At 34.1% G+C, this 19586-nt stretch overlaps 2 protein-coding genes across 3 annotated transcripts in view; one reads left to right on the top strand and one right to left on the bottom strand.

Moving 5' to 3' along the window:
• The first annotated feature begins 142 nt into the window (after positions 1 to 142).
• Positions 143 to 4739, top strand: LOC138319821 (toll-like receptor 4). The gene is made up of 2 exons (XM_069262954.1): positions 143 to 219; positions 1231 to 4739. Exons 1-2 carry the CDS (start codon positions 162 to 164, stop codon positions 3669 to 3671), a joined length of 2499 nt encoding a protein of 832 aa, XP_069119055.1. The 5' UTR covers positions 143 to 161; the 3' UTR covers positions 3672 to 4739.
• Positions 4393 to 19586, bottom strand: part of LOC138319804 (neuralized-like protein 4) — a 27510-nt gene continuing 12316 nt past the window's right edge. For both annotated transcript variants that reach the window (XM_069262938.1, XM_069262944.1), the window contains exons 15-26: positions 18887 to 19099; positions 18181 to 18279; positions 17477 to 17611; positions 16945 to 17118; positions 15696 to 15854; positions 15112 to 15291; positions 14607 to 14688; positions 14248 to 14352; positions 13650 to 13788; positions 13191 to 13306; positions 11511 to 11658; positions 4393 to 11046 (exon numbers count right to left, since the gene is read on the bottom strand). In XM_069262938.1, coding sequence (XP_069119039.1) covers positions 10842 to 11046; positions 11511 to 11658; positions 13191 to 13306; positions 13650 to 13788; positions 14248 to 14352; positions 14607 to 14688; positions 15112 to 15291; positions 15696 to 15854; positions 16945 to 17118; positions 17477 to 17611; positions 18181 to 18279; positions 18887 to 19099 — 1755 coding nt within the window. In that variant the 3' untranslated portion in view covers positions 4393 to 10841. The remainder of the gene's footprint in view (positions 11047 to 11510; positions 11659 to 13190; positions 13307 to 13649; positions 13789 to 14247; positions 14353 to 14606; positions 14689 to 15111; positions 15292 to 15695; positions 15855 to 16944; positions 17119 to 17476; positions 17612 to 18180; positions 18280 to 18886; positions 19100 to 19586) is intronic.

Here is a 19586-nt window from a genome sequence, read left to right as displayed (position 1 = left end):
GCGTCTTGTTCGAAACCGGTTCATTTTAAAGCCAACCGATAGTCTTGTATTCCAATTCCTCCTCAAATTTCCCGTTATACAAATAAGACACAGTGTCAATTATGTATTGAGAGTAAATTTTCACGGGACATATTATATAACACTTCCTGGTCGAAGGCAAGATGGACGACAACAGTCATGTTTTAACATTCTGTCTTATGTGGGTACTTAGATATTCAGGTAAATGTTCATTTTATCACAGGAGTTTGACGTTCTGTCAATAATATATAGTATAAATATATATAAAAAAATACCCCTATATACTGTTTTTATATAGCATATAGGGGTATTATATATACATACTATGTATTATTGACAGAACGTCCAACTCCTGTAATTTTATTTTATTAGGTAAGTTTTATGGTTATAGGTATTATGACTTTAAGTATCTTATGTCGTGTGGTTAAGTGTTCTGTTAGTCTACAGGCTGCCACGATTGATACATTTTATTTGATCCTCCCTTCATTCTTTCCGCCTTCGTCACTCTTGTGTCTATATTAAATTTTTGCTCACTCCATGAAATTGGACTTATTAGTATGGTTTTAAAATTAAGATGTCATAAAAAGACTTGTTGTTATTGGAAGAAAACCGTCCCTTTAATTAGATTACTGCTTTTATGTGATGACAATATTAAATTTCATTTCTTAACTATTCTTTACTTCGTTAGTTGTTTACAAGATGATGAAAGCATGAAAATTACCATTTTTGAATTTTGCATTTTTCCCTACAAATTGTATCGGAGGGAGGAGTGGACTACCATAATTAAAAAAAAAATATATATAAGAGATGGCGAACCTAATTACAGCAGAGATAATTAAAGTGAACAGTCGGGCAAGGATGGCTTAAGTCGGTAAAAATGGTGTGAATGTATCCAGTATAATTTCTTATGAAATAGAAAAATAAAAAATCTCTCGCCAAAATCTGTCTGCGTACGAATAAATTAATTTAAAGTATAGTAATCCTAGAACGTCCTCCCGGCTGACTATGTCCGTGGTTACATTTCCACGCAGCCTCGCTTTCAATGCTTTCAACTTTCCTTTACTTTTATGGTCAGAACTGGGAAACGTAAGCAGAACTTGGCCGTCGTATTAAAATGTGAGAACTTTTGGAAGGCCAATTAACGCATTTAGACTGGTTTTCTTTGCCCGACTATTCACTTTAACTAATTGAGTTGTTCTTAACCTATTCCAGCTGCATTTCCTCAGAGCTGTTGCCGTGTCATCAGGGTACAAACCTTGAGTCACGTGACATGTTCAGGATGTCGTCTGCAGGTTGTACAGACTCTCCCGCTCGATACAGCTTTTCTGAATTTCCGTGATAACAAACTATACAGTCTACATCGTAATTCATTTCCGGAATTACCTCAGCTGAAAACATTGAATCTCCAATTCAACCATTTAGCTTATATTTCCTCAGGTGCATTTGACAATATTCCAAACATTGAGGATCTTGATCTTTCAAACAATAATCTCGACCATTATTCCTTTGACCTGGACATATTTGAACCATTAAGGAATCTGAAAACATTAAGACTGCACAAAAACAAATTTTATTTGCAGAAAGTTTATCCTGAAAAGGTGTTATCGACTACAACAAACCTACATAGCCTATCTTTAGACGTGTTTGATGGACTTCTATTCAATGATGGGTTTTTGAACACGACACAGATTCAAATATTGGAACTTTTTTCTTCTAAGAGAGCTCCTGTGTCTTTTTTTGACCACTCATGTAATGGCCTCCGGTCATTGAATATAACAGAACTCAGTATAGTAGGGTCATTTAGAAACATTGAGCGCAATTTTCTTTCTCCATTTAGAGTACTAAGGACTTTACAACTAAAGACTTACAGCTTTTACATGGATATTCATGATGTTCTCTCTGGACTATACGGTTTACGGGGGAAAGTTTTAGATTCCTTGACCATAACAAAATTTCGTCGTAAATTAAGCCAAGGTTTGAAGATTGACAAAACGGACACTGGCTATCTAAATCTAATCTGTGTTAAAAAGTTGTCCCTTGTGGATAATGACATCGGAGATATCAGTACGGAGGCTTTGGTATCTTGGAGCAACAGGACATGCATCGAATATTTGGATGTGTCGAGAAATAGACTTTCTTCTTCAGGTTTCCCTATTTCGCTAGTGCTTTTTTCATCGTTAACCCATGTTGACTGTGGATATACACCAAGTGAAACATTTGTCGGAAGAAGAATGGAAAGGAACATATTCTTACCAGGCGCAAAGCGGACATTTTTTCTTCCTCGGAATCTTGTTTACATGAATATGACTCATCATCAGATAACAGGACCTTTGATTAACATTGAAGTCGGTGAAGACAACAGTCTAGAAGTACTGGACGTTAGCTATTCAGGTCGGTACCCGACGTGTTCACACGGAGTGGTTAAAGGTCTTAGTCATTTGAAAGAGCTTGATATGTCTAGTATTGATTGTTCAGATCCAAATCCAGAGATGTTCGCTGAATTCCGAAATTTATCACGGCTAACAGCAAGACAGTGTAAACTTGGAAAAGTCTTTTCTTCAAATGCAAACTCCACATTGTTTAAGGGGCTATACAATCTTTCGTTTGTGGATATTTCTTTAAACAATATTGACAGTCTTAATCCGAATGTGTTTTCGGACCAAAGAGAATCCCTGAGATCTTTAGGTCTTGCTGGCAATCAGATGTACCACGTTGGTTCACTAAACTTATCGACCTATATAAGGCTAGAGGTACTGGATTTAAGTCACAATCAGATATCGGCATTAACAGAGTCGGAGTATTTAACTTTGGACAAATTGAAGTCCAAATCGGAAAAGTTCCTAATATCACTTTTTGGTAATCCTTTAGTGTGTAGCTGTGAGCATTTGGACTTCATCTCATGGATCAAAACAACGGAAGTTATATACCAAAAGCACGCCCTTACGTGTTCAATTCCGACAGGAGGTCAAGTGAAAATTGGTGAATTTCTTAAATCATTTGATGAATTCGAAGGCAGATGCGTTTCACAGACTTGGCTTGCTATCTCCATTACGCTGATATTTGTGTTCTTTGTGTTTGGGATACTTTCTAGAGAGGCGTGGAAGCGGAGTGTGTATCTACGCGTGATGTGTCGTCAACCTTTACACAACACGGATTATACATATGACATTTATATATGTTATTGCGATGAAGACAGTAGTTGGGTAGCGAAGACCTTCATTCCATGGCTAGATGAGCAGGAACTTGAATATTCATTTGAGGATAAAAGTTTTGATCCCGGCCGAGGTATCGCCGATAACATTATGGACGCTTTAGATTGTTCACGTCAAACCGTGTTTGTTGTGAGCTGTGCCTTTCTGGAACGCGAATGGACTAAATTTACATTAAATTTAACCAGTTTTTATTCCTTTCGTCAAGGACGCGAAGATATGAATATAATCATTCTGATGAACGATATAGAAAGAAGCGAGTTTCCTAGACCTGTCAGGAAAAACTGGGAAATTATTCGACGTCTCCGATGGCCAAATGAAAGCAACACAAATCAGGAAGAACACTACGCAGCTAAGCGAAAATTTTGGAAAAGATTGTTGAAAATTATTAAGCGAAGAAATTCACAAAGTCCCGTACCGTCGCTTTCAGAATCTAGTTTGTAATCCGTAAGACGTATAACGTAAAGATATTAGATTTCTTTTCATACTGTTAATACAATAAGTGTTCGTTAGCAGCTCCATAGTTACCAGACAATTATATCCGACTCTGAAATTCTAACTTTTGTAGAACCAAAACTTATATTTTAAATAAAAGAAATCAAAACAAACAAGTCACTACATGATATAAAATTGGCCTGTGGAAATATCTTAGATTTACAGTAGATAGTTCACCAGTAAAAAAGCAAATCACGGGATTGTCTATCAATACAGCAGAGACTTGGAAGAAGAAATACATGTTTGATATTTTGCTTTGGAAAAGTTATTCGCTGTTATTTCATTAGTTTGAGAATGAAATATTTACAAAATAATGAAGAAATGTAAACACCATTGAAGTAATGGTAATAGTGATTATTGTAATATTGTGCGATGTGTTAGGAGAAAACAAACATCGATAATATAATTATTAACTTAAAAGCTGATAATACGATAATTTGTACATGATGTACCATGAAAAGACGGAACTGATGAATTAGTGAGCAGTACATTGTAAAGATGTTGGTATTAATGTGTCAATACACAAGGCATTGTTTTTTACATTAATACTTCAAACACAGGCACTTTGGGATAAGAACCATAGCATGAGTCTAAGTATACCTTTTAAGTATCTGCGCATACACTTTAGATGTGAAGGACTTTTTTCTGTCTTTTGTACAACACAAAGACGTTGTTTATGTGTGTCATAGTATTTATTCTGTTCAAATTAAAACGGATTTTAACAAAAATCCATATAATAAAATTATCACATGATCTAACAGTAGCCAATGTTAACAGGACGATGACGATAGTCAAGCTGTGCCACCTTACTCAAGCTCAACAGTAAACAGGTAAACATCCATGGGTTGTATATCACTACAGCAGACATCCTATACCACACACTCATAATGCAGAGTTGTCTACTACTGAAAACCACTTAACTTTAGCGAGATACAAATCTTCATTATTTCGGGATAGCGCTCAATCGTAATTTCAAATGTTTCATTTCGAGAGAGCGCTCAAACGCAATTTCAAATGTTTCATTTCGAGAGAGCGCTCAAACGCAATTTCAAATGTTTCATTTCGAGAGAGCGCTCAAACGCAATTTCAAATGTTTCATTTCGAGAGAGCGCTCAAACGCAATTTCAAATGTTTCATTTCGAGAGAGCGCTCAAACGCAATTTTACAAATGTTTCATTTCGAGAGAGCGCTCAAACGCAATTTCAAATGTTTCATTTCGAGAGAGCGCTCAAACGCAATTTCAAATGTTTCATTTCGAGAGAGCACTCAAACACAATTTCTAATGTTTCATTTCAAGAGAGCGCTCAAACGCAATTTCAAATGTTTCATTTCGAGAGAGCGTTCAAACGCAATTTCAAATGTTTTATTTCGCGAGCTTGCTCAAACGCAATTTCAAATGTTTCATTTCGAGAGAGCGCTCAAACGCAATTTCAAATGTTTCATTTCGAATGAGTGGTCGAAAGCAATTGCACAAATTTCATTTCGAGAGAGCGCTCAAACGCAATTTCAAATGTTTCATTTCGAGAGAGCGCTCAAACGACAATTGTTTTATTTCGCGAACTTGCTCAAACGCAATCTAAAATGTTTCATTTCGAGAGAGCGCTCAAACGCAATTTCAAATGTTTCATTTCGAGAGAGCGCTCAAACGCAATTTTACAAATGTTTCATTTCGAGAGAGCGCTCAAAAGCAATTTCAAATGTTTATTTCGAGAGAGCGGTCAAAGGCAATTTCAAATGTTTCATTTCGAGAGAGCACTCAAACACAATTTCTAATGTTTCATTTCAAGAGAGCGCTCAAACGCAATTTCAAATGTTTCATTTCGAGAGAGCGTTCAAACGCAATTTCAATTGTTTTATTTCGCGAGCTTGCTCAAACGTAATTTTACAAATGTTTCATTTCGAGAGAGCGCTCAAACGCAATTTCAAATGTTTCATTTCGAATGAGTGGTCGAAAGCAATTGCACAAATTTCATTTCGAGAGAGCGCTCAAACGCAATTTTACACATGTTTCATTTCGAGAGAGCGCTCAAACGACAATTGTTTTATTTCGCGAACTTGCTCAAACGCAATCTAAAATGTTTCATTTCGAGAGAGCGCTCAAACGCAATTTCAAATTTTTCATTTCGAGAGAGCGCTATATATATATATGAATACATGATAATCAGTAAAAGCCATTGACCGCGAATAACGAAGACGCGAAATATTGTGGTTACAGTAGCTAGAACATTGTATACACGATCATAATTAAAAGTGGTTACAGTAATCAGAATAGGTATTACTTGCTACATCAGTTGTGTGTGAGGGAAAAGTAGAGTTCACAAAATAATGACGTTCTTTACATAATCAGATGACGTAACAACCAATGCCTATACACAAGAGCAAACAACTCTGCATTATCTAAAGGTAAGTATTATGGTTTTTAGAGTTATGATGCTGGTATAAGTTAATATTTTCTGTAATATGTTTCTGTAGATTCATAATATTTTATGTTTATTGTAAACACTTTCAGCAATGTTATGACACTGTTGTTTTTCTAATAACCAAATCGTTATTATAAAATTCAGATAGAAACAGATTTTTTCTCCATATAAACTGACCCATTATATCCATTTAATCAATCAACTAGGTCTACTTTTAGAGGCATAATTTCCTTTTATAATTTAAAAGTATGGCGTTACAAATTCATATGTTATCTTTAATTTACAAAGAATATATCAGTACATTATGTACCTATATGATTCCATATGCCTCCTGATAAAATATACAGAGATATAAATAGGAAATGGGATGTAGATACAGGGCTGCTGTATGGACAACTATATATAAACTCACTAATCTATTAGGCATTTATTACCACACAAGCACACCGATCACATGGAATATTGGCACACATAAATATCTCACTTATATCACCATAACAGCGCACAAACTGGAATCACCATAGCAACACAAACTGTTATCGCCATAGTAACGCATAAATCATCATCACTTTAGCAACACATAAACTGTAATCATCTTAGGACTCATTTTTTCCACTCATTACAGTGAATTTTGCCTATTCTAATCACTAACTGTCGCTCATGAAAATCTTTGTTTTCCAACTAATTATGTAATGTACATTCACTTTAACTTATGGGTTTTGAAAAAAGACTAAACACACACACACACACATATAGAAAATAAAAAAAAAATAAATTAAAAAAAATATTTGTGTAGGACATTTCAATGTCTTTGACCTCCATAAGGAATAAGGACAGGGCAAGACAACACCCCTACCACTTGGTAAGGACAAATAAAATCTCATTTAAATTTTAACAAAATCAACAGTTTAAATATAAATTAATCTAAATGTCAGATTTTCTCTTTGTATCTAAGCAAGTCTTTTCCTTACACAAACAAATTTCATCTCAATACGAACCTTGCTGATTGTAAAACATGTGAAATATTATTTGAAAAATGGAAAGTCGTGTGGCAGTGTCGAATTTACTGCCATACATAGGATAAGGTGTGACTTTTACATGATGTTTTAAAGCTATCACAGATTTAACACTTCCACTCACTTCTATCCTACGTTTCTCAAGGTAAGTCCTTCTGGAGAAATAGTACAAAGAAATACCTATGGAATCAAATAATCGTAATTAGAACTAAAATATTGAAATTGAAAGCAATATTATTAATAAAACTTTACAATAAATAAAAGCACTGATGCAGCACTTCATAACTAGAACTATGTGTTAGACATAAATGTCCTGCCTCAAAAATGTATATAAAAGAGGAAATGGGCAGGGCACACTATATGCCCCCCCCCCTTCAAGTGAGGGGTGGCATAGTAATACTATCATGTTAAGAGTTCATACAAGACTGGCACATTATTTTTAGAGTAAATTAAGTATTGAGAAAGGTATTGTTACACTGAAGTGTGTAGCAGCTTGTGCACCTGAACGCTAAACATCACTATTGGTCCAGAGGTGTACTACCAGAAAAGGGAACTGTTACATGGCTTGTAAGGGCAAATAATGACAATATAAAGCAATATATGCACAGCGAAAATTCCTTAAGATTTTAATCCTGACATTTAATTCAAATTCTATGACTTATACAAATTATCATAATTTATCAAATACATTTTGTAGATTAATTAAGCATAATATTGTCATGGTTATGCATCATGAGACAGTAAAGAATCAACAATGCTTGGGTTCAATTGCACTCTACTGACACTCTTGCCATTTCTGGTCTGTTTGAACCTGGTATTTTATAAAACAAACATACAACATAAGAATTGTTAATGCTTTATCAACATACCCGATAGTACGATTCACATTTACCTCCAGTAATCTACGCTGCAACAGGTTACTTCATGTGTCAAAAATGTTGCACGTGAAGAAATTTTGCAAACTATCTAATGGAGAAATTGCATTATTATAAACACATATTTTAGTGCATGTCACACTAGGAACTTGGCCCTATAATATAAGGGCTGTTCCAGCAAAACATATATGGTAGGGGGGAAGGCACTTTAAATTTGGGATACTCACCGATAGAAGCAATTTTCAATTTTGTTGACCCCCACACATATCTATTTTTCTGTGAATGAAACCATGGCATAGAAGCGCTTTATTTTTTTATTTTGCTCCAACATCTTTTTGGATTTACATATTTTGATTTCTAGCATCACTAAAAAATCCCAGGACAAAATTGCACTGTATATGATGCAGTAAGCTATTGTTTGATCTGATAGATCTATTCCTATAAAGGTACAATCCTCGTAGAACCAGCGAAAATTTTACTTAAGATACCGAAGTGTTGCACAAGCGTAATGCAAGAGTAGACATCTGGACATTCATACTTAAGCTTGTGAATTGCCACTTATCCTCAACTTAATACCATTGAATTTAAATAAAGATCTGTTGATGACAACAGTATTTTGCCAAAACTAATCCATTGTTTCTCTGTACCATTGACAAGTTTGAATGAATATACATGTAATATGTTTTAGATAAATATTCTGTCATTATCATATCAAAACACCCAGAAAATAAAACATTTTTGATTGAAGATAAACAACACATTAATATTGTCAGAAATCAAAATTTTTCTCAACAGTTATTTTTACAGTCAGGATGACTGACAGAATTATAAAACACACATTTTGCATTTTATTTCAAAAGGTTACAAATACTTCAGATAGACCCATCCACAGAAGTGATTTTGTTGCAACACCACCCTGGCATAGAAGTGATATAATTTTGAACCCACCATGGCACATACTATTTTTTTAAGTGTCTTCCCTGGGTGCCATATATGTTTTGCTAGAACAGCCCTCACTACACAAACTGAATTTTCTGCAAGTTTTTACCAATACGTGTGATTGCACTAGCTAACTTGTACAAAATCAATTATTGCTCTAAAATTTGATCATGCCAAAATATCAAGATGTTTACAGCAGTCTGCACTGACACACCAGTAAATAAGACTCAGTATAAAGGAATTTGGCAGTATGTTTTAGGTTGGAAAATTAAATGCATATCAAGAAACCTAAAGTTGACTAATTGTTTTTGTTATGTTCTTTCTGCTCCTTTAACTAGGGTAATGATGTTTTATCAAAATAAATTTACCAGCAAGAAAAAATATTACTTTCACATATAATTTAAAAATGCTACACTGCTGACGATTGGTAGTTTTTCTTTATCAAAAACATGAGCAGACCAATTAGTGTTTTTCTTCAGTTGGAAAAAGTTACTTTTCATCAATATCAATATTGAAAAGTTTGAGCTTATTTTACTTCAAGATAAATATATACAGAATAATTAACAGCGTCCCAGAAAACTATGCCCTATATGGAATGAAGTTGTGATTGTGCATCCACCAAAAGCAAAGTCAATTATTTTATATCATTTTTGCGTTAATTAAACATATATTTACATAAGTAAACACCAATTATTGTTCAAATGATAAGAGTCATTTATGTTCTGACAGATGTGGAGCATCTTTACAATGTCATTATAAAATTTGCATTCAAATGACACATCTATCCATGCCTACTCCAAACAGTTTAACAGAAACACTGAATAATTCATTCACTATCTTAATTTAGTCAATAATAGCTCTATGCTACGTATACATGTATCAAATAAAAAATACTGTTAATTCACAATAAATACAGTAAAATGTAACTTGTTTTCAGTTGACTACTACTTATCAAAAGTAATAAAATATATCTAAATCTTTAGTGCATTAGATTTTGTATCAAAGTCATTATTTAGAATAGCACTAAAGGATTTGTTTGTAAATATAATTTTGAGACAGTTTTTCATCAAGAGAACACAATGTATTTAAGTAACCTAAAACATTTAAAAAGATATCATAGAAAAATTGTTTGAGGTTAATGGGATTATTTTGCTACTTACATTTATTTGAAACCTTGAATTGTCATTTGCTTACCTAGAATTATTGTTAACCCCTACAATGAGGACTGGATGAGTATTCACTCTTAGTAAAAATCAAACCGAGTCTCAACACTGTCTCAGAATTTTTAACATGTCATGCAGGTTCTGATTCTATGTTTAATGAAGGTAATAATGATAACTGCAATTTTAATCGTTTCATCTCAAAGTATGGAAAAATATTCTGGATCTACACAGAATTTCTCAAACTAACAATTTGAGATTTTAACATGTTATTTTGTAGACTCTTCCATTGGATGCTTGCTAGGAATTTAACAGGTTTAACAAAGATATCATTAGTATAAATTTCACATGAAATCAATATAATCTACAACAGTTCTCAGAAGTATCCAGCTGTAGATCAGAAAAGAGGTGTGGTTTAATCTGGTTTACCTGTCAATGATTTTACCATGCACCAGTAATGCCCTATTCACAGCAAAGATCATTAAAGAAGTGTCATTATTTGAAGGTTGAAGAAAGTCAAGAGTATCCAGAGAAAAACTAATTGCTCCATGTGGGTTTCAAAGTCACAATTCAACCGTGAAGGTCTAGGGTATAATATCTGATAACATAACCACTTGACCAACACTGTTTGCAATTTTGGAAAAAAAAGTCATTAAAATTAAATTAATATGAGTATAATGTAAAGGAAATGTCAGACCTTTTTGTAAACTTATTCTATCTTGACTAGAAGTCCATCCAACATGATTGATCCCCGTTCCTTTGTTGACCACTCTAGCTCATTGTTGTTAATTTTTGGGTCAATTTGTTCATTAACACCGAGGGATTGAGGCCCCACTTTGTATGATCCTGGCTTCAACCATACCTGGAATGCTACACGTACATGATATGTCTTTCTCGTCTTTGGGTCCAGCATTCTGCAAAAACAATGCAACTGTGCCATTAAATTTGTACAAGAAAATTTTCAGACACTTAACTTATTCATCTCTAAAATTTCCTATTGGACTACTCTAGTCTTTAATTTAGAAAGGGTCTTTGTGCGTTTTAAAGGGTGAATGAGTTAAAAAAAAACCAAAATAAATAACTTAAAACACGGAAAATAAAGATATTTGTTATCGAACAAATTTGTGAATGCCATTAACATCGGTTCTCATTTTTCTGCATTATTTTGGCATAATTCCAACCTCATTACAACGCATAAAAAACACAAAATAAACAATCTGCCATATTGCTCAAATGTGCGGGAAGGAGTCTAATAATGACTTCCGATCCTGAACGTGGTCCGGTATTACGGTATGGAAAAAGTTAATCAGATTACTCCATTAAGTGTGGCTGACAACATATCATTATATTTGGAAGGCAATCAAAGGACAGAATTTACCTGTATTTTGGAGAAAACTCATTGCAGCCTGCGTATCTGATAGTGGGGGAGAGAAATATCTGTTTGAGACCACAGCCATCGGGACTGGACTTTTCTGTGACGGGAACAGGCTGGGGTAGGAGTATACTCCCTCCTGTGGCAACTTCACCTGTAATCAATACTTCATAATTACACTTTTCTTAATTAGATCTTTTAGTGTCTAGTCGGTTCAGAGTTTAATCAACATATTTGATATAATTAGGGTCATTTTACCTGACTAATTTTAGAGGGACACTGTTAATGATATAAAAATTAACAATTCTGGACGAAAAGTGTTGTTCTTTATAAAGTAGATAAAACAAGGTTTTACAAAATATTCCCCAATACTAGTCCTATCACTACAACACATACCAAAACATTTAAGACAACCATTTGTGACAAATAAGCAAATACAGAGGACTCCACATAATCGAATAACGGTTATTCGAATATTTCGGTTATTTGCATAAAATTCTGCAGTCCCGATTTTTTCCTTCTTTATCTTTGTTTTTCAACTCCGTGTATTTGCATAGACTTTTACATGACCTCCGGTTATTTGAATAAAATATTTGGGAAATTCTAAAAATAAAATCGAATATTGTTCAATGTTGCAATATATTTTTAGCGAAATTCGCCGATATGTTTCAAGATACTTCGCTTTTACTAGAAATCATCCTGGTAACAGATTAACGTTATAGTATGGCTTGTTATTTTATGCATGAATCTGCAAAGGTATTCGACGCTGTTACGATTTACATCAGCAGCGGTTGATCATAACTTTAGTATATTCACTGACTCAAACATCTAATTAAAGCATTTGCATTTTCAAATATGTTTATTTATTAACGTAACGTACCTTAGTTCGCGATCGGTTGGAGAAACCATGCTTCCTTACAACAATCGCCATTCATGAGTAGTCTCGTTCAACCATAGTCTTGTTGACTACGACAGACATGTGCGTATCAAGCGTCTCGTTGAACGAGACATAAAAGCATGCAAAGTCGGCGTGCAATGACTACCGCAAGTTTCATACAGTATGTAAGCTTAGGATACAAAAGATACTTGCTACGTTGTTTCATTGCTTCTTGAATATGCATTGATTTCTGAAATGTTATCAAGCTTTTCACCGTATAGATCAACAATACAGGGAAAATTCTCAAAACACATTTAGGTCGAGTGAACGCATGGCTTCATCACCTGCCGCCATTTTCGAATTCATGTACACATGTTAAAAACAACACTACTAGTTGATCGGCACTTTGAAGTTTAATCACGATCGTAAGTTCATTTTGCCAGGCAAATGTACGTAAATTTGTTTATTATTTAGGTTCAGAATTGTAGACACAAATCCAATCCTGTTTAGTAGAATCTAATTGCATTTGATATCGATCGTTTAGCTGTTTCTCAAATATTCATATGTGTCGATCTAACGTAAACAAGAATCTAATATTGGAATATTTTTTGTTATTAAACAATTAAAATCGATTTACAACTTCGAAAATAATTACTTGTGGTTCGTTTGAAGTGTAAATAATTTATGTATATATCAAGTAAACGAAACAATATCTATTTGCCTATTCACATACATATGTGTGGGGTCAAACGGAGGTGCAAAATGTCATCTCCTAAGAGTGACTGGTAAGTAAAATTATCTGCCCTTACCCACAGCATGAAGATCTCCATTGTCGAGAATTCTCCTCACAGCTTCCATACGGGCACCATAGTAACCAACATGCCACTTCTCTGCTATGTTTAATGCATTAGCTTTATTGAGTAACCTACAAAAAAAAGTTATCCATATAAGAGTGTACATTATTTTAGTGTTCTATATATGGTCAGGTATATTTCGCTAGCCAATGGTATTCAATATGATACTCTCTCCTTTCCCCATTCAGGGAGAGTATCAGACTGAATGCCCTTTGTTAGCAAAACTGGTATATTCTAGTTGATAAATGATTAAATCATTCATATTCATTTAGAGACACAAAACAAGTTTGAAATTAATCTGTACATTTAAATTGATATCTCAACAAAGTCCACATAAAGGAGCTTTATCTTTATCCATATTTATAAAGTTTACCTACACACAAGGTACATTTATAGGATCACCGTCTTTCTCACCTTATAGAAAACCGGCACCAGCCATAGGGGATTGCATACTCCCGTGGCGGATCACCACGTTTATAATATACCTCCTCTTTTCTGATTTTGTGACATGTCTCACAAAAACATACGTTACTCTGAACATCAAAGTAGCTCTCTGTAAAGATCAAGATTCAGTATGATTAAAAATGAACTAGTCCTACCTACCTTTCTTACCAAACAACTTTTTCTTTGACTATTTCATAGTTCACAGCAGATGATAATTCTATTTGTGTTGCATCCAATCACTGCATACAAACATTTTTTAGCCATAATCATATTATAGAGAATTTCTGAAACTTTGCATTTAAATATGACTGTGATATATACACCGGTTTTGCAAGTTTTTGATACACAATTAATTATGAATACACAAATTCATCATTGCGCTAATTTGTTCAAAATCCATTTTGCATTAAATTTTGACTGCACCAAAATGAGTATGGTTACAGTAACAGATAGGACAATTCATTTTTTAAAGACAGTTTATGGTCTTTGACTGGTATCAAATGCATGATCCAGAGGTAGAATGCTAGACGAAGAAAGCCCAGACATTAGTATTTTTAAAATAACTAACCTGGGAGTCCAAGTTGAGACTTGATCCTTGCACAGATATTCTGGTATTCACAGTTCCTCGTTACATTGATGTCACTACTCACACGATGTAATTTCTCTTTCACCACTGATGTTCATAAACAAATAAAAGTAACTGATAAATCGCAATAAATTTTTGATAATTATTAAAAACTAACCACAAGAAAAGGGAGATAACTCATACATCACATATTATGGGAAGTAGCTGATTCACGTATGATGTGAATAAAAACAAGATAATCATTAATTGACAAAAATAATGTTTAACAGACATAGTTATACTACAGAATGTTAATCTAAAATGAAAAATAAAAATGATCTTTTCATCAAAGATGACCTTACCATCATCAATGTCTGCCTTTTCTCTCTCATCCACAGCACTGACTGGTGACGACACCGCTGATTCTTCTGTAACCACGGTGATCTGCATAAAGTTTAATCATAAATATCAATACAGGATGATAAGTGCCGAGCACTTGTTCTCTGGATTTGTTATAGGTTACATGTTACATCAATGCACCATGATATCAAATTGAATAAGATTGTAGGAATGTAAACTTTTGATTTATCTGATAATAATATGCAGTTTAACATCATTAACCTGAATGTGTATAAATCAAAATGTTGTACTGATGGAGCTTCATTACAGTATCATATTCCTAAAAGTTATAGAACAAAACAATCTCATACCAAAGATTTTCTTAAGACAATGAAGCAAGCTTAAATCAACCTTGCTTTTTGATTCATGATCATGAATTTACAAGGAATATATTCATAATATGAGTCTACTAAGAGCTAGACACAGTCTACCAATTAGCATACTAAAACCTGAGTGTACAGTACATACCTCCTGACACTGGCCATACAGATCAATAAGGGCGTGACAAGGGTTAGGGACGTCTCGGGCTGCCACCCCCTGGTCCACTCCATTAATGTAAAGATGGAGACATGCCTCTTCATCCACTAACACACCGACACAGTGACCTGACTGTAGCCGGTCAATATTGGGGCCGTAATGTTCCTTTACCTGATCAACCATAATGAATAATTATAATTAATAACAGGCATTTTAATTAAAGCAAAGACAAAATTTAAATATCTTATTGCATTTTTTATTTTGAAACTCAAAAACAGGCATTCAGTTCAAACATAAAAGGACTTATTTTGCATTTTAATTTTTTTGTTATTATTATTTTCAAAACTACGAATTAAGGGAAACACTCTATCAAATTTTAAAAACAATTTTGATATGAAAAAAATATATACCACAGTCACAGGAGTAAAAGATACCTTAGAGAAGAGATGCAACCTATTCACTCTAATTTGTACTTCTTTTCATATAGAGCACGTTTTGTTTTGAGAATTCAACAAGAGCTCCGACGTTGCCAAGTCTTGCTGTTTATTACAAAGATCATGGTATGAAATCCTTACCTTGCAGCCACAGTTATATACAGAGTCCCCCTGGATAATAATACAGGACTTTTTAATACAGATTGCTGACACAGGGAAGTTGTACCGCTCCGGTGAAAAGCCTAATATTCCAATCATCAGTGAGGCACTCCACTTAGGGTTGAGACTATTTAACCGCACCTAAAGACAAAATAAGAGGCGTTTTATTTTCTTAATTCTTGAAAAAAGTAGGAAAAATACTCACTGCAATACTTATTTAAATTTTTTATTCAGTAATTCAGGCCGTAAATACCGGTAGTAATAAATTTGCATTGAGTTAATACTAAGTCAAAACTTTATGAATTAATTCACAGTGTCAATGAAGGAAAATAGTCATAGCAAGTACATTATGTATTTATTATCAAAACCTGACATATCCTCAAATACCTGTAGTTATTTCATAACAAGAGATCCCAGAGGGATCTTGGCGCCCACCTAAGAATGATCTAAGTCTAGTCTGTTAAACAAAAGGGGGATCTTTTCTCTGCTTTTCAAACTTTTCCTACAGCTGTACATATTACTACATATGAAATTTGAGAAAGATCCTTCTAGTACTTTCTGAGTAACAAACTTCAATTATCAAAATCCAAGATGGATACCTGTCGGCTATCTTTTTGACTGATCAGTCCGAAAATGCAATATGCTCAAATAAGGTCCTATACATATCAAATTTGAGACAGATCACTTCAGTACTTTCTGAGCACTAGTGGTAACAAGCTTCAATTATCAAAATCTAAGATGGCGGCCTATCGGCCATCTTGTTCATCGATCGGTCCCAAAATACAATATGCACAACTAGACCCCTAGGGGAACCTGTAAATGCAATTTGAGACAGATCCCTTCAGTACTTTCGGAGAAATAGCGGTAACAAACTTTAACTATCAAAATCCAAGATGGCTGCCTGGCGGCCATTTTATTGACCGATTAGTCCCAAAATGAAATATGCACAACTAGGGCCCTAGGGAAACCTACAAATGAAATTAGAGAAAGATCCCTCCAGTACTTTCTGAGAAATAGCGGTAACAAGAATTGTTAACGGACGGACAACGGACCACCGACGAAAAGCGATTTGAATAGCATTAGGTTTTATGGATCCAAATATCTTCAACTGCTTCATTCAGATAATTCAGATTTGTTACATTTGTCATATAATGTCAATTAACATCTATCAACTGTCCAGATGAATTCACGATCCTCCATGTACATCCTGATGACGGCTAAGGATACTTGCCTGAAAGAGTTTGTTACGTTGTAGTGGGCGATTCGATACCAGAATGCCTTGGTTATAGCTAGCTGTCCGTTGGGCTGTCAGATTGTTGTTACTAAGGAGAACATTTTTACCATGGTTACAGTGGAACTCTAAACAACATGATGTGTTTGTATCTTGATCCTGATCACGTTCAGTCTGGAAAAAACAACATTCATGGAAAATAAACCAAAGACATTTTTTGAAACTAGAACAAACATAAACAAAATATAGATTCAGTGACTTGAAAGAGAAAATCTGTGTCTACATATACAAATAGACGGATGGAAATTACATATTATTAAACAGCATGTAAAATTAGGTTTGTGAAATATCAAAGGGCAAAACGGATTAAAATCAAATACACATCTACAGAAACAGATAAAACACTTGTCAATCTGGAACAACACAAGTCTTGAAACCTTTCAAATGGCTTTATATATTCACTTTTAAATAAATTGAAATAAGTAAAGTATTGAAATGATTTCGTATTATGATGATTAGACTATGTTTTTACCTCATTGTTATCAGTTACGTCAGACACAACACTCTGAGACTGCTGACTAAGCATCATTAGATTATCAGATGAGGCGCTACTTGTAACCGACACTGTCTCCACAACACCAAACAGGTCAATCACTGCGAAGACATTCTGTAAAACAAAATCAAGCATTATCATAGCTGTAAGACATTCTGTAAAACAAAATCAAGCATTATCAAAGCTGTACCAATGTTCATGTGGAAAGGAGTTTATAAATAAGCTGAAAATGCTTCAGGCATACATAGCAAAGTTAAGTTTTTAGAGCTATATAATGGTAGAACACTGTATTCTGTCTTTGCACATTACAGAGTTACCTCCCTTGCAGGTAGGCATCCATTGCAAAGCCATTAATTTGTGAGTGAAACTTCGAGCCAAACTCGATTTGCTCTCTTCTACTTCTAAAATACAACTTCCGTTCACTTGATTGTAGCTCTTCTACTTCTGGAAGCTCTTCCGTCTATAGGCTGGAAGATCTTCTGAGAAGACTTCTCTTCTTAGAAGAGCGCAAATCGAGTTGAGCTCATGTTATTTTCTCCGAAAAGTACGACATTACACTTGCAAACTGGCAAGAGTGGATAATTCTGTAACATGCAAATTTTACACTGTAATCGCTGATACAGCAGTTTGATATTGGTGTCATCATTTTAACATACTTCCTTATTTGTGTAAAACAAACCAACCTTTTGTATATTAGAAGCTGCTACACCTAGGTCCTCGCCATTCAATAAGATATGCATCGTGCCATCTCGACATCTCTTCACACCTACCTTGTCCCCAACCTGTGAACATACAATAAAAATAAAGAACGTACAGACCACTAACCAGAAATAACATGTAATTACCCCTACAGTTACATGTAGTATAGAAGATTTTTATTTCATATTTGATTTGCTTATACAAAATGTATTAGGTACTCATAACCCTGGTTATCCTGGTAATTCAAAGTAATAACAGTATACAGTATTAAATATTTTAACAGGTATATACCAAAATTTATTTTTATTGTAATTAATAATTATCAAGGCAATACCGATTCAAGATATCATATTCATTATTTCCATACTCTTGAGAGTTTCCCCTAAAAGTTCTTTGGTCAATATTAAACGGTGACTAAAAAGAATTTTGTTTTAAATATGTATATTGCACTTTGAAACATTCAAATTTTTGAATGGGATACAATGTATGCGAAAGAATAATCTTAACACTCTCTCCCCTCTTGGAATTCAAAATCATCATATACACCCTGCTAAGTATGAATGGGTATTATCAATTTTGAAGTTCTGGGGTCTGGAAGATGCCCTTGTAACCTTAAAATAACTAAAGTTATTATCAATGATTTTCTAGTGTTCCTTGGAAAAGTGTTTGATTCATGAGTTGACCCCTTACCTCTAAACGCTCTAATGAGGGAGCGTAGTTTTCTTTGATGATGATTCCTGATTTCCTGACCTCTGAGCTGGTGACAATCCAGGTCAACTTTGTGGTCAAAGCGAGTGCAGATGATGGAATCGATGAGATGGGTGTGGTGTCCGAGATAGCTAGAGTGGTCAGTCCAATGTGTAGTGACCCTGACCATACCTTAGATAACTGCTCCACTTTTATCTGAAAATTTATTCAGTAAATGTCAACATTTAGTTTAGTTGTAGTCATGTACATTACATTCAATTATCCCAATTTACAATATATTCTAATCAAGTCTACCACATCCGACACTGTGTGTTTATTAATTGGCCAGACTTTAAATATTCTACAAATTACACATTTACTATATGTAATTTGAAAGGAGTATCCAGAGGAAAAACATCAGCACATGGACAAATCCTAGCAAATACATTTCATTATTCAAACACCTTTGACTCCAAAATATGGCTATTATCAAACTCACAAATAACTAAAAGCACATCATGCAAAGTAATCACTGAAGCTATGCAAATTTATCACTGAAGCTATCTTAAATATGCAAAATACAATTATTTTAACATAAACTTATTGATAAATACATGAAATGACAACATTACAGTTAGATGCAAGTTATTTAATGCTAGTAATTGTAAGAAAATAATAATATATTTAATGAAATAATATTTTT

Source organism: Argopecten irradians, chromosome 1 (assembly GCF_041381155.1).
Source record: "Argopecten irradians isolate NY chromosome 1, Ai_NY, whole genome shotgun sequence".
Classification (NCBI taxonomy): Eukaryota; Metazoa; Mollusca; class Bivalvia; order Pectinida; family Pectinidae; genus Argopecten; species Argopecten irradians.
This window is presented reverse-complemented; position numbering and strand designations above follow the sequence as displayed.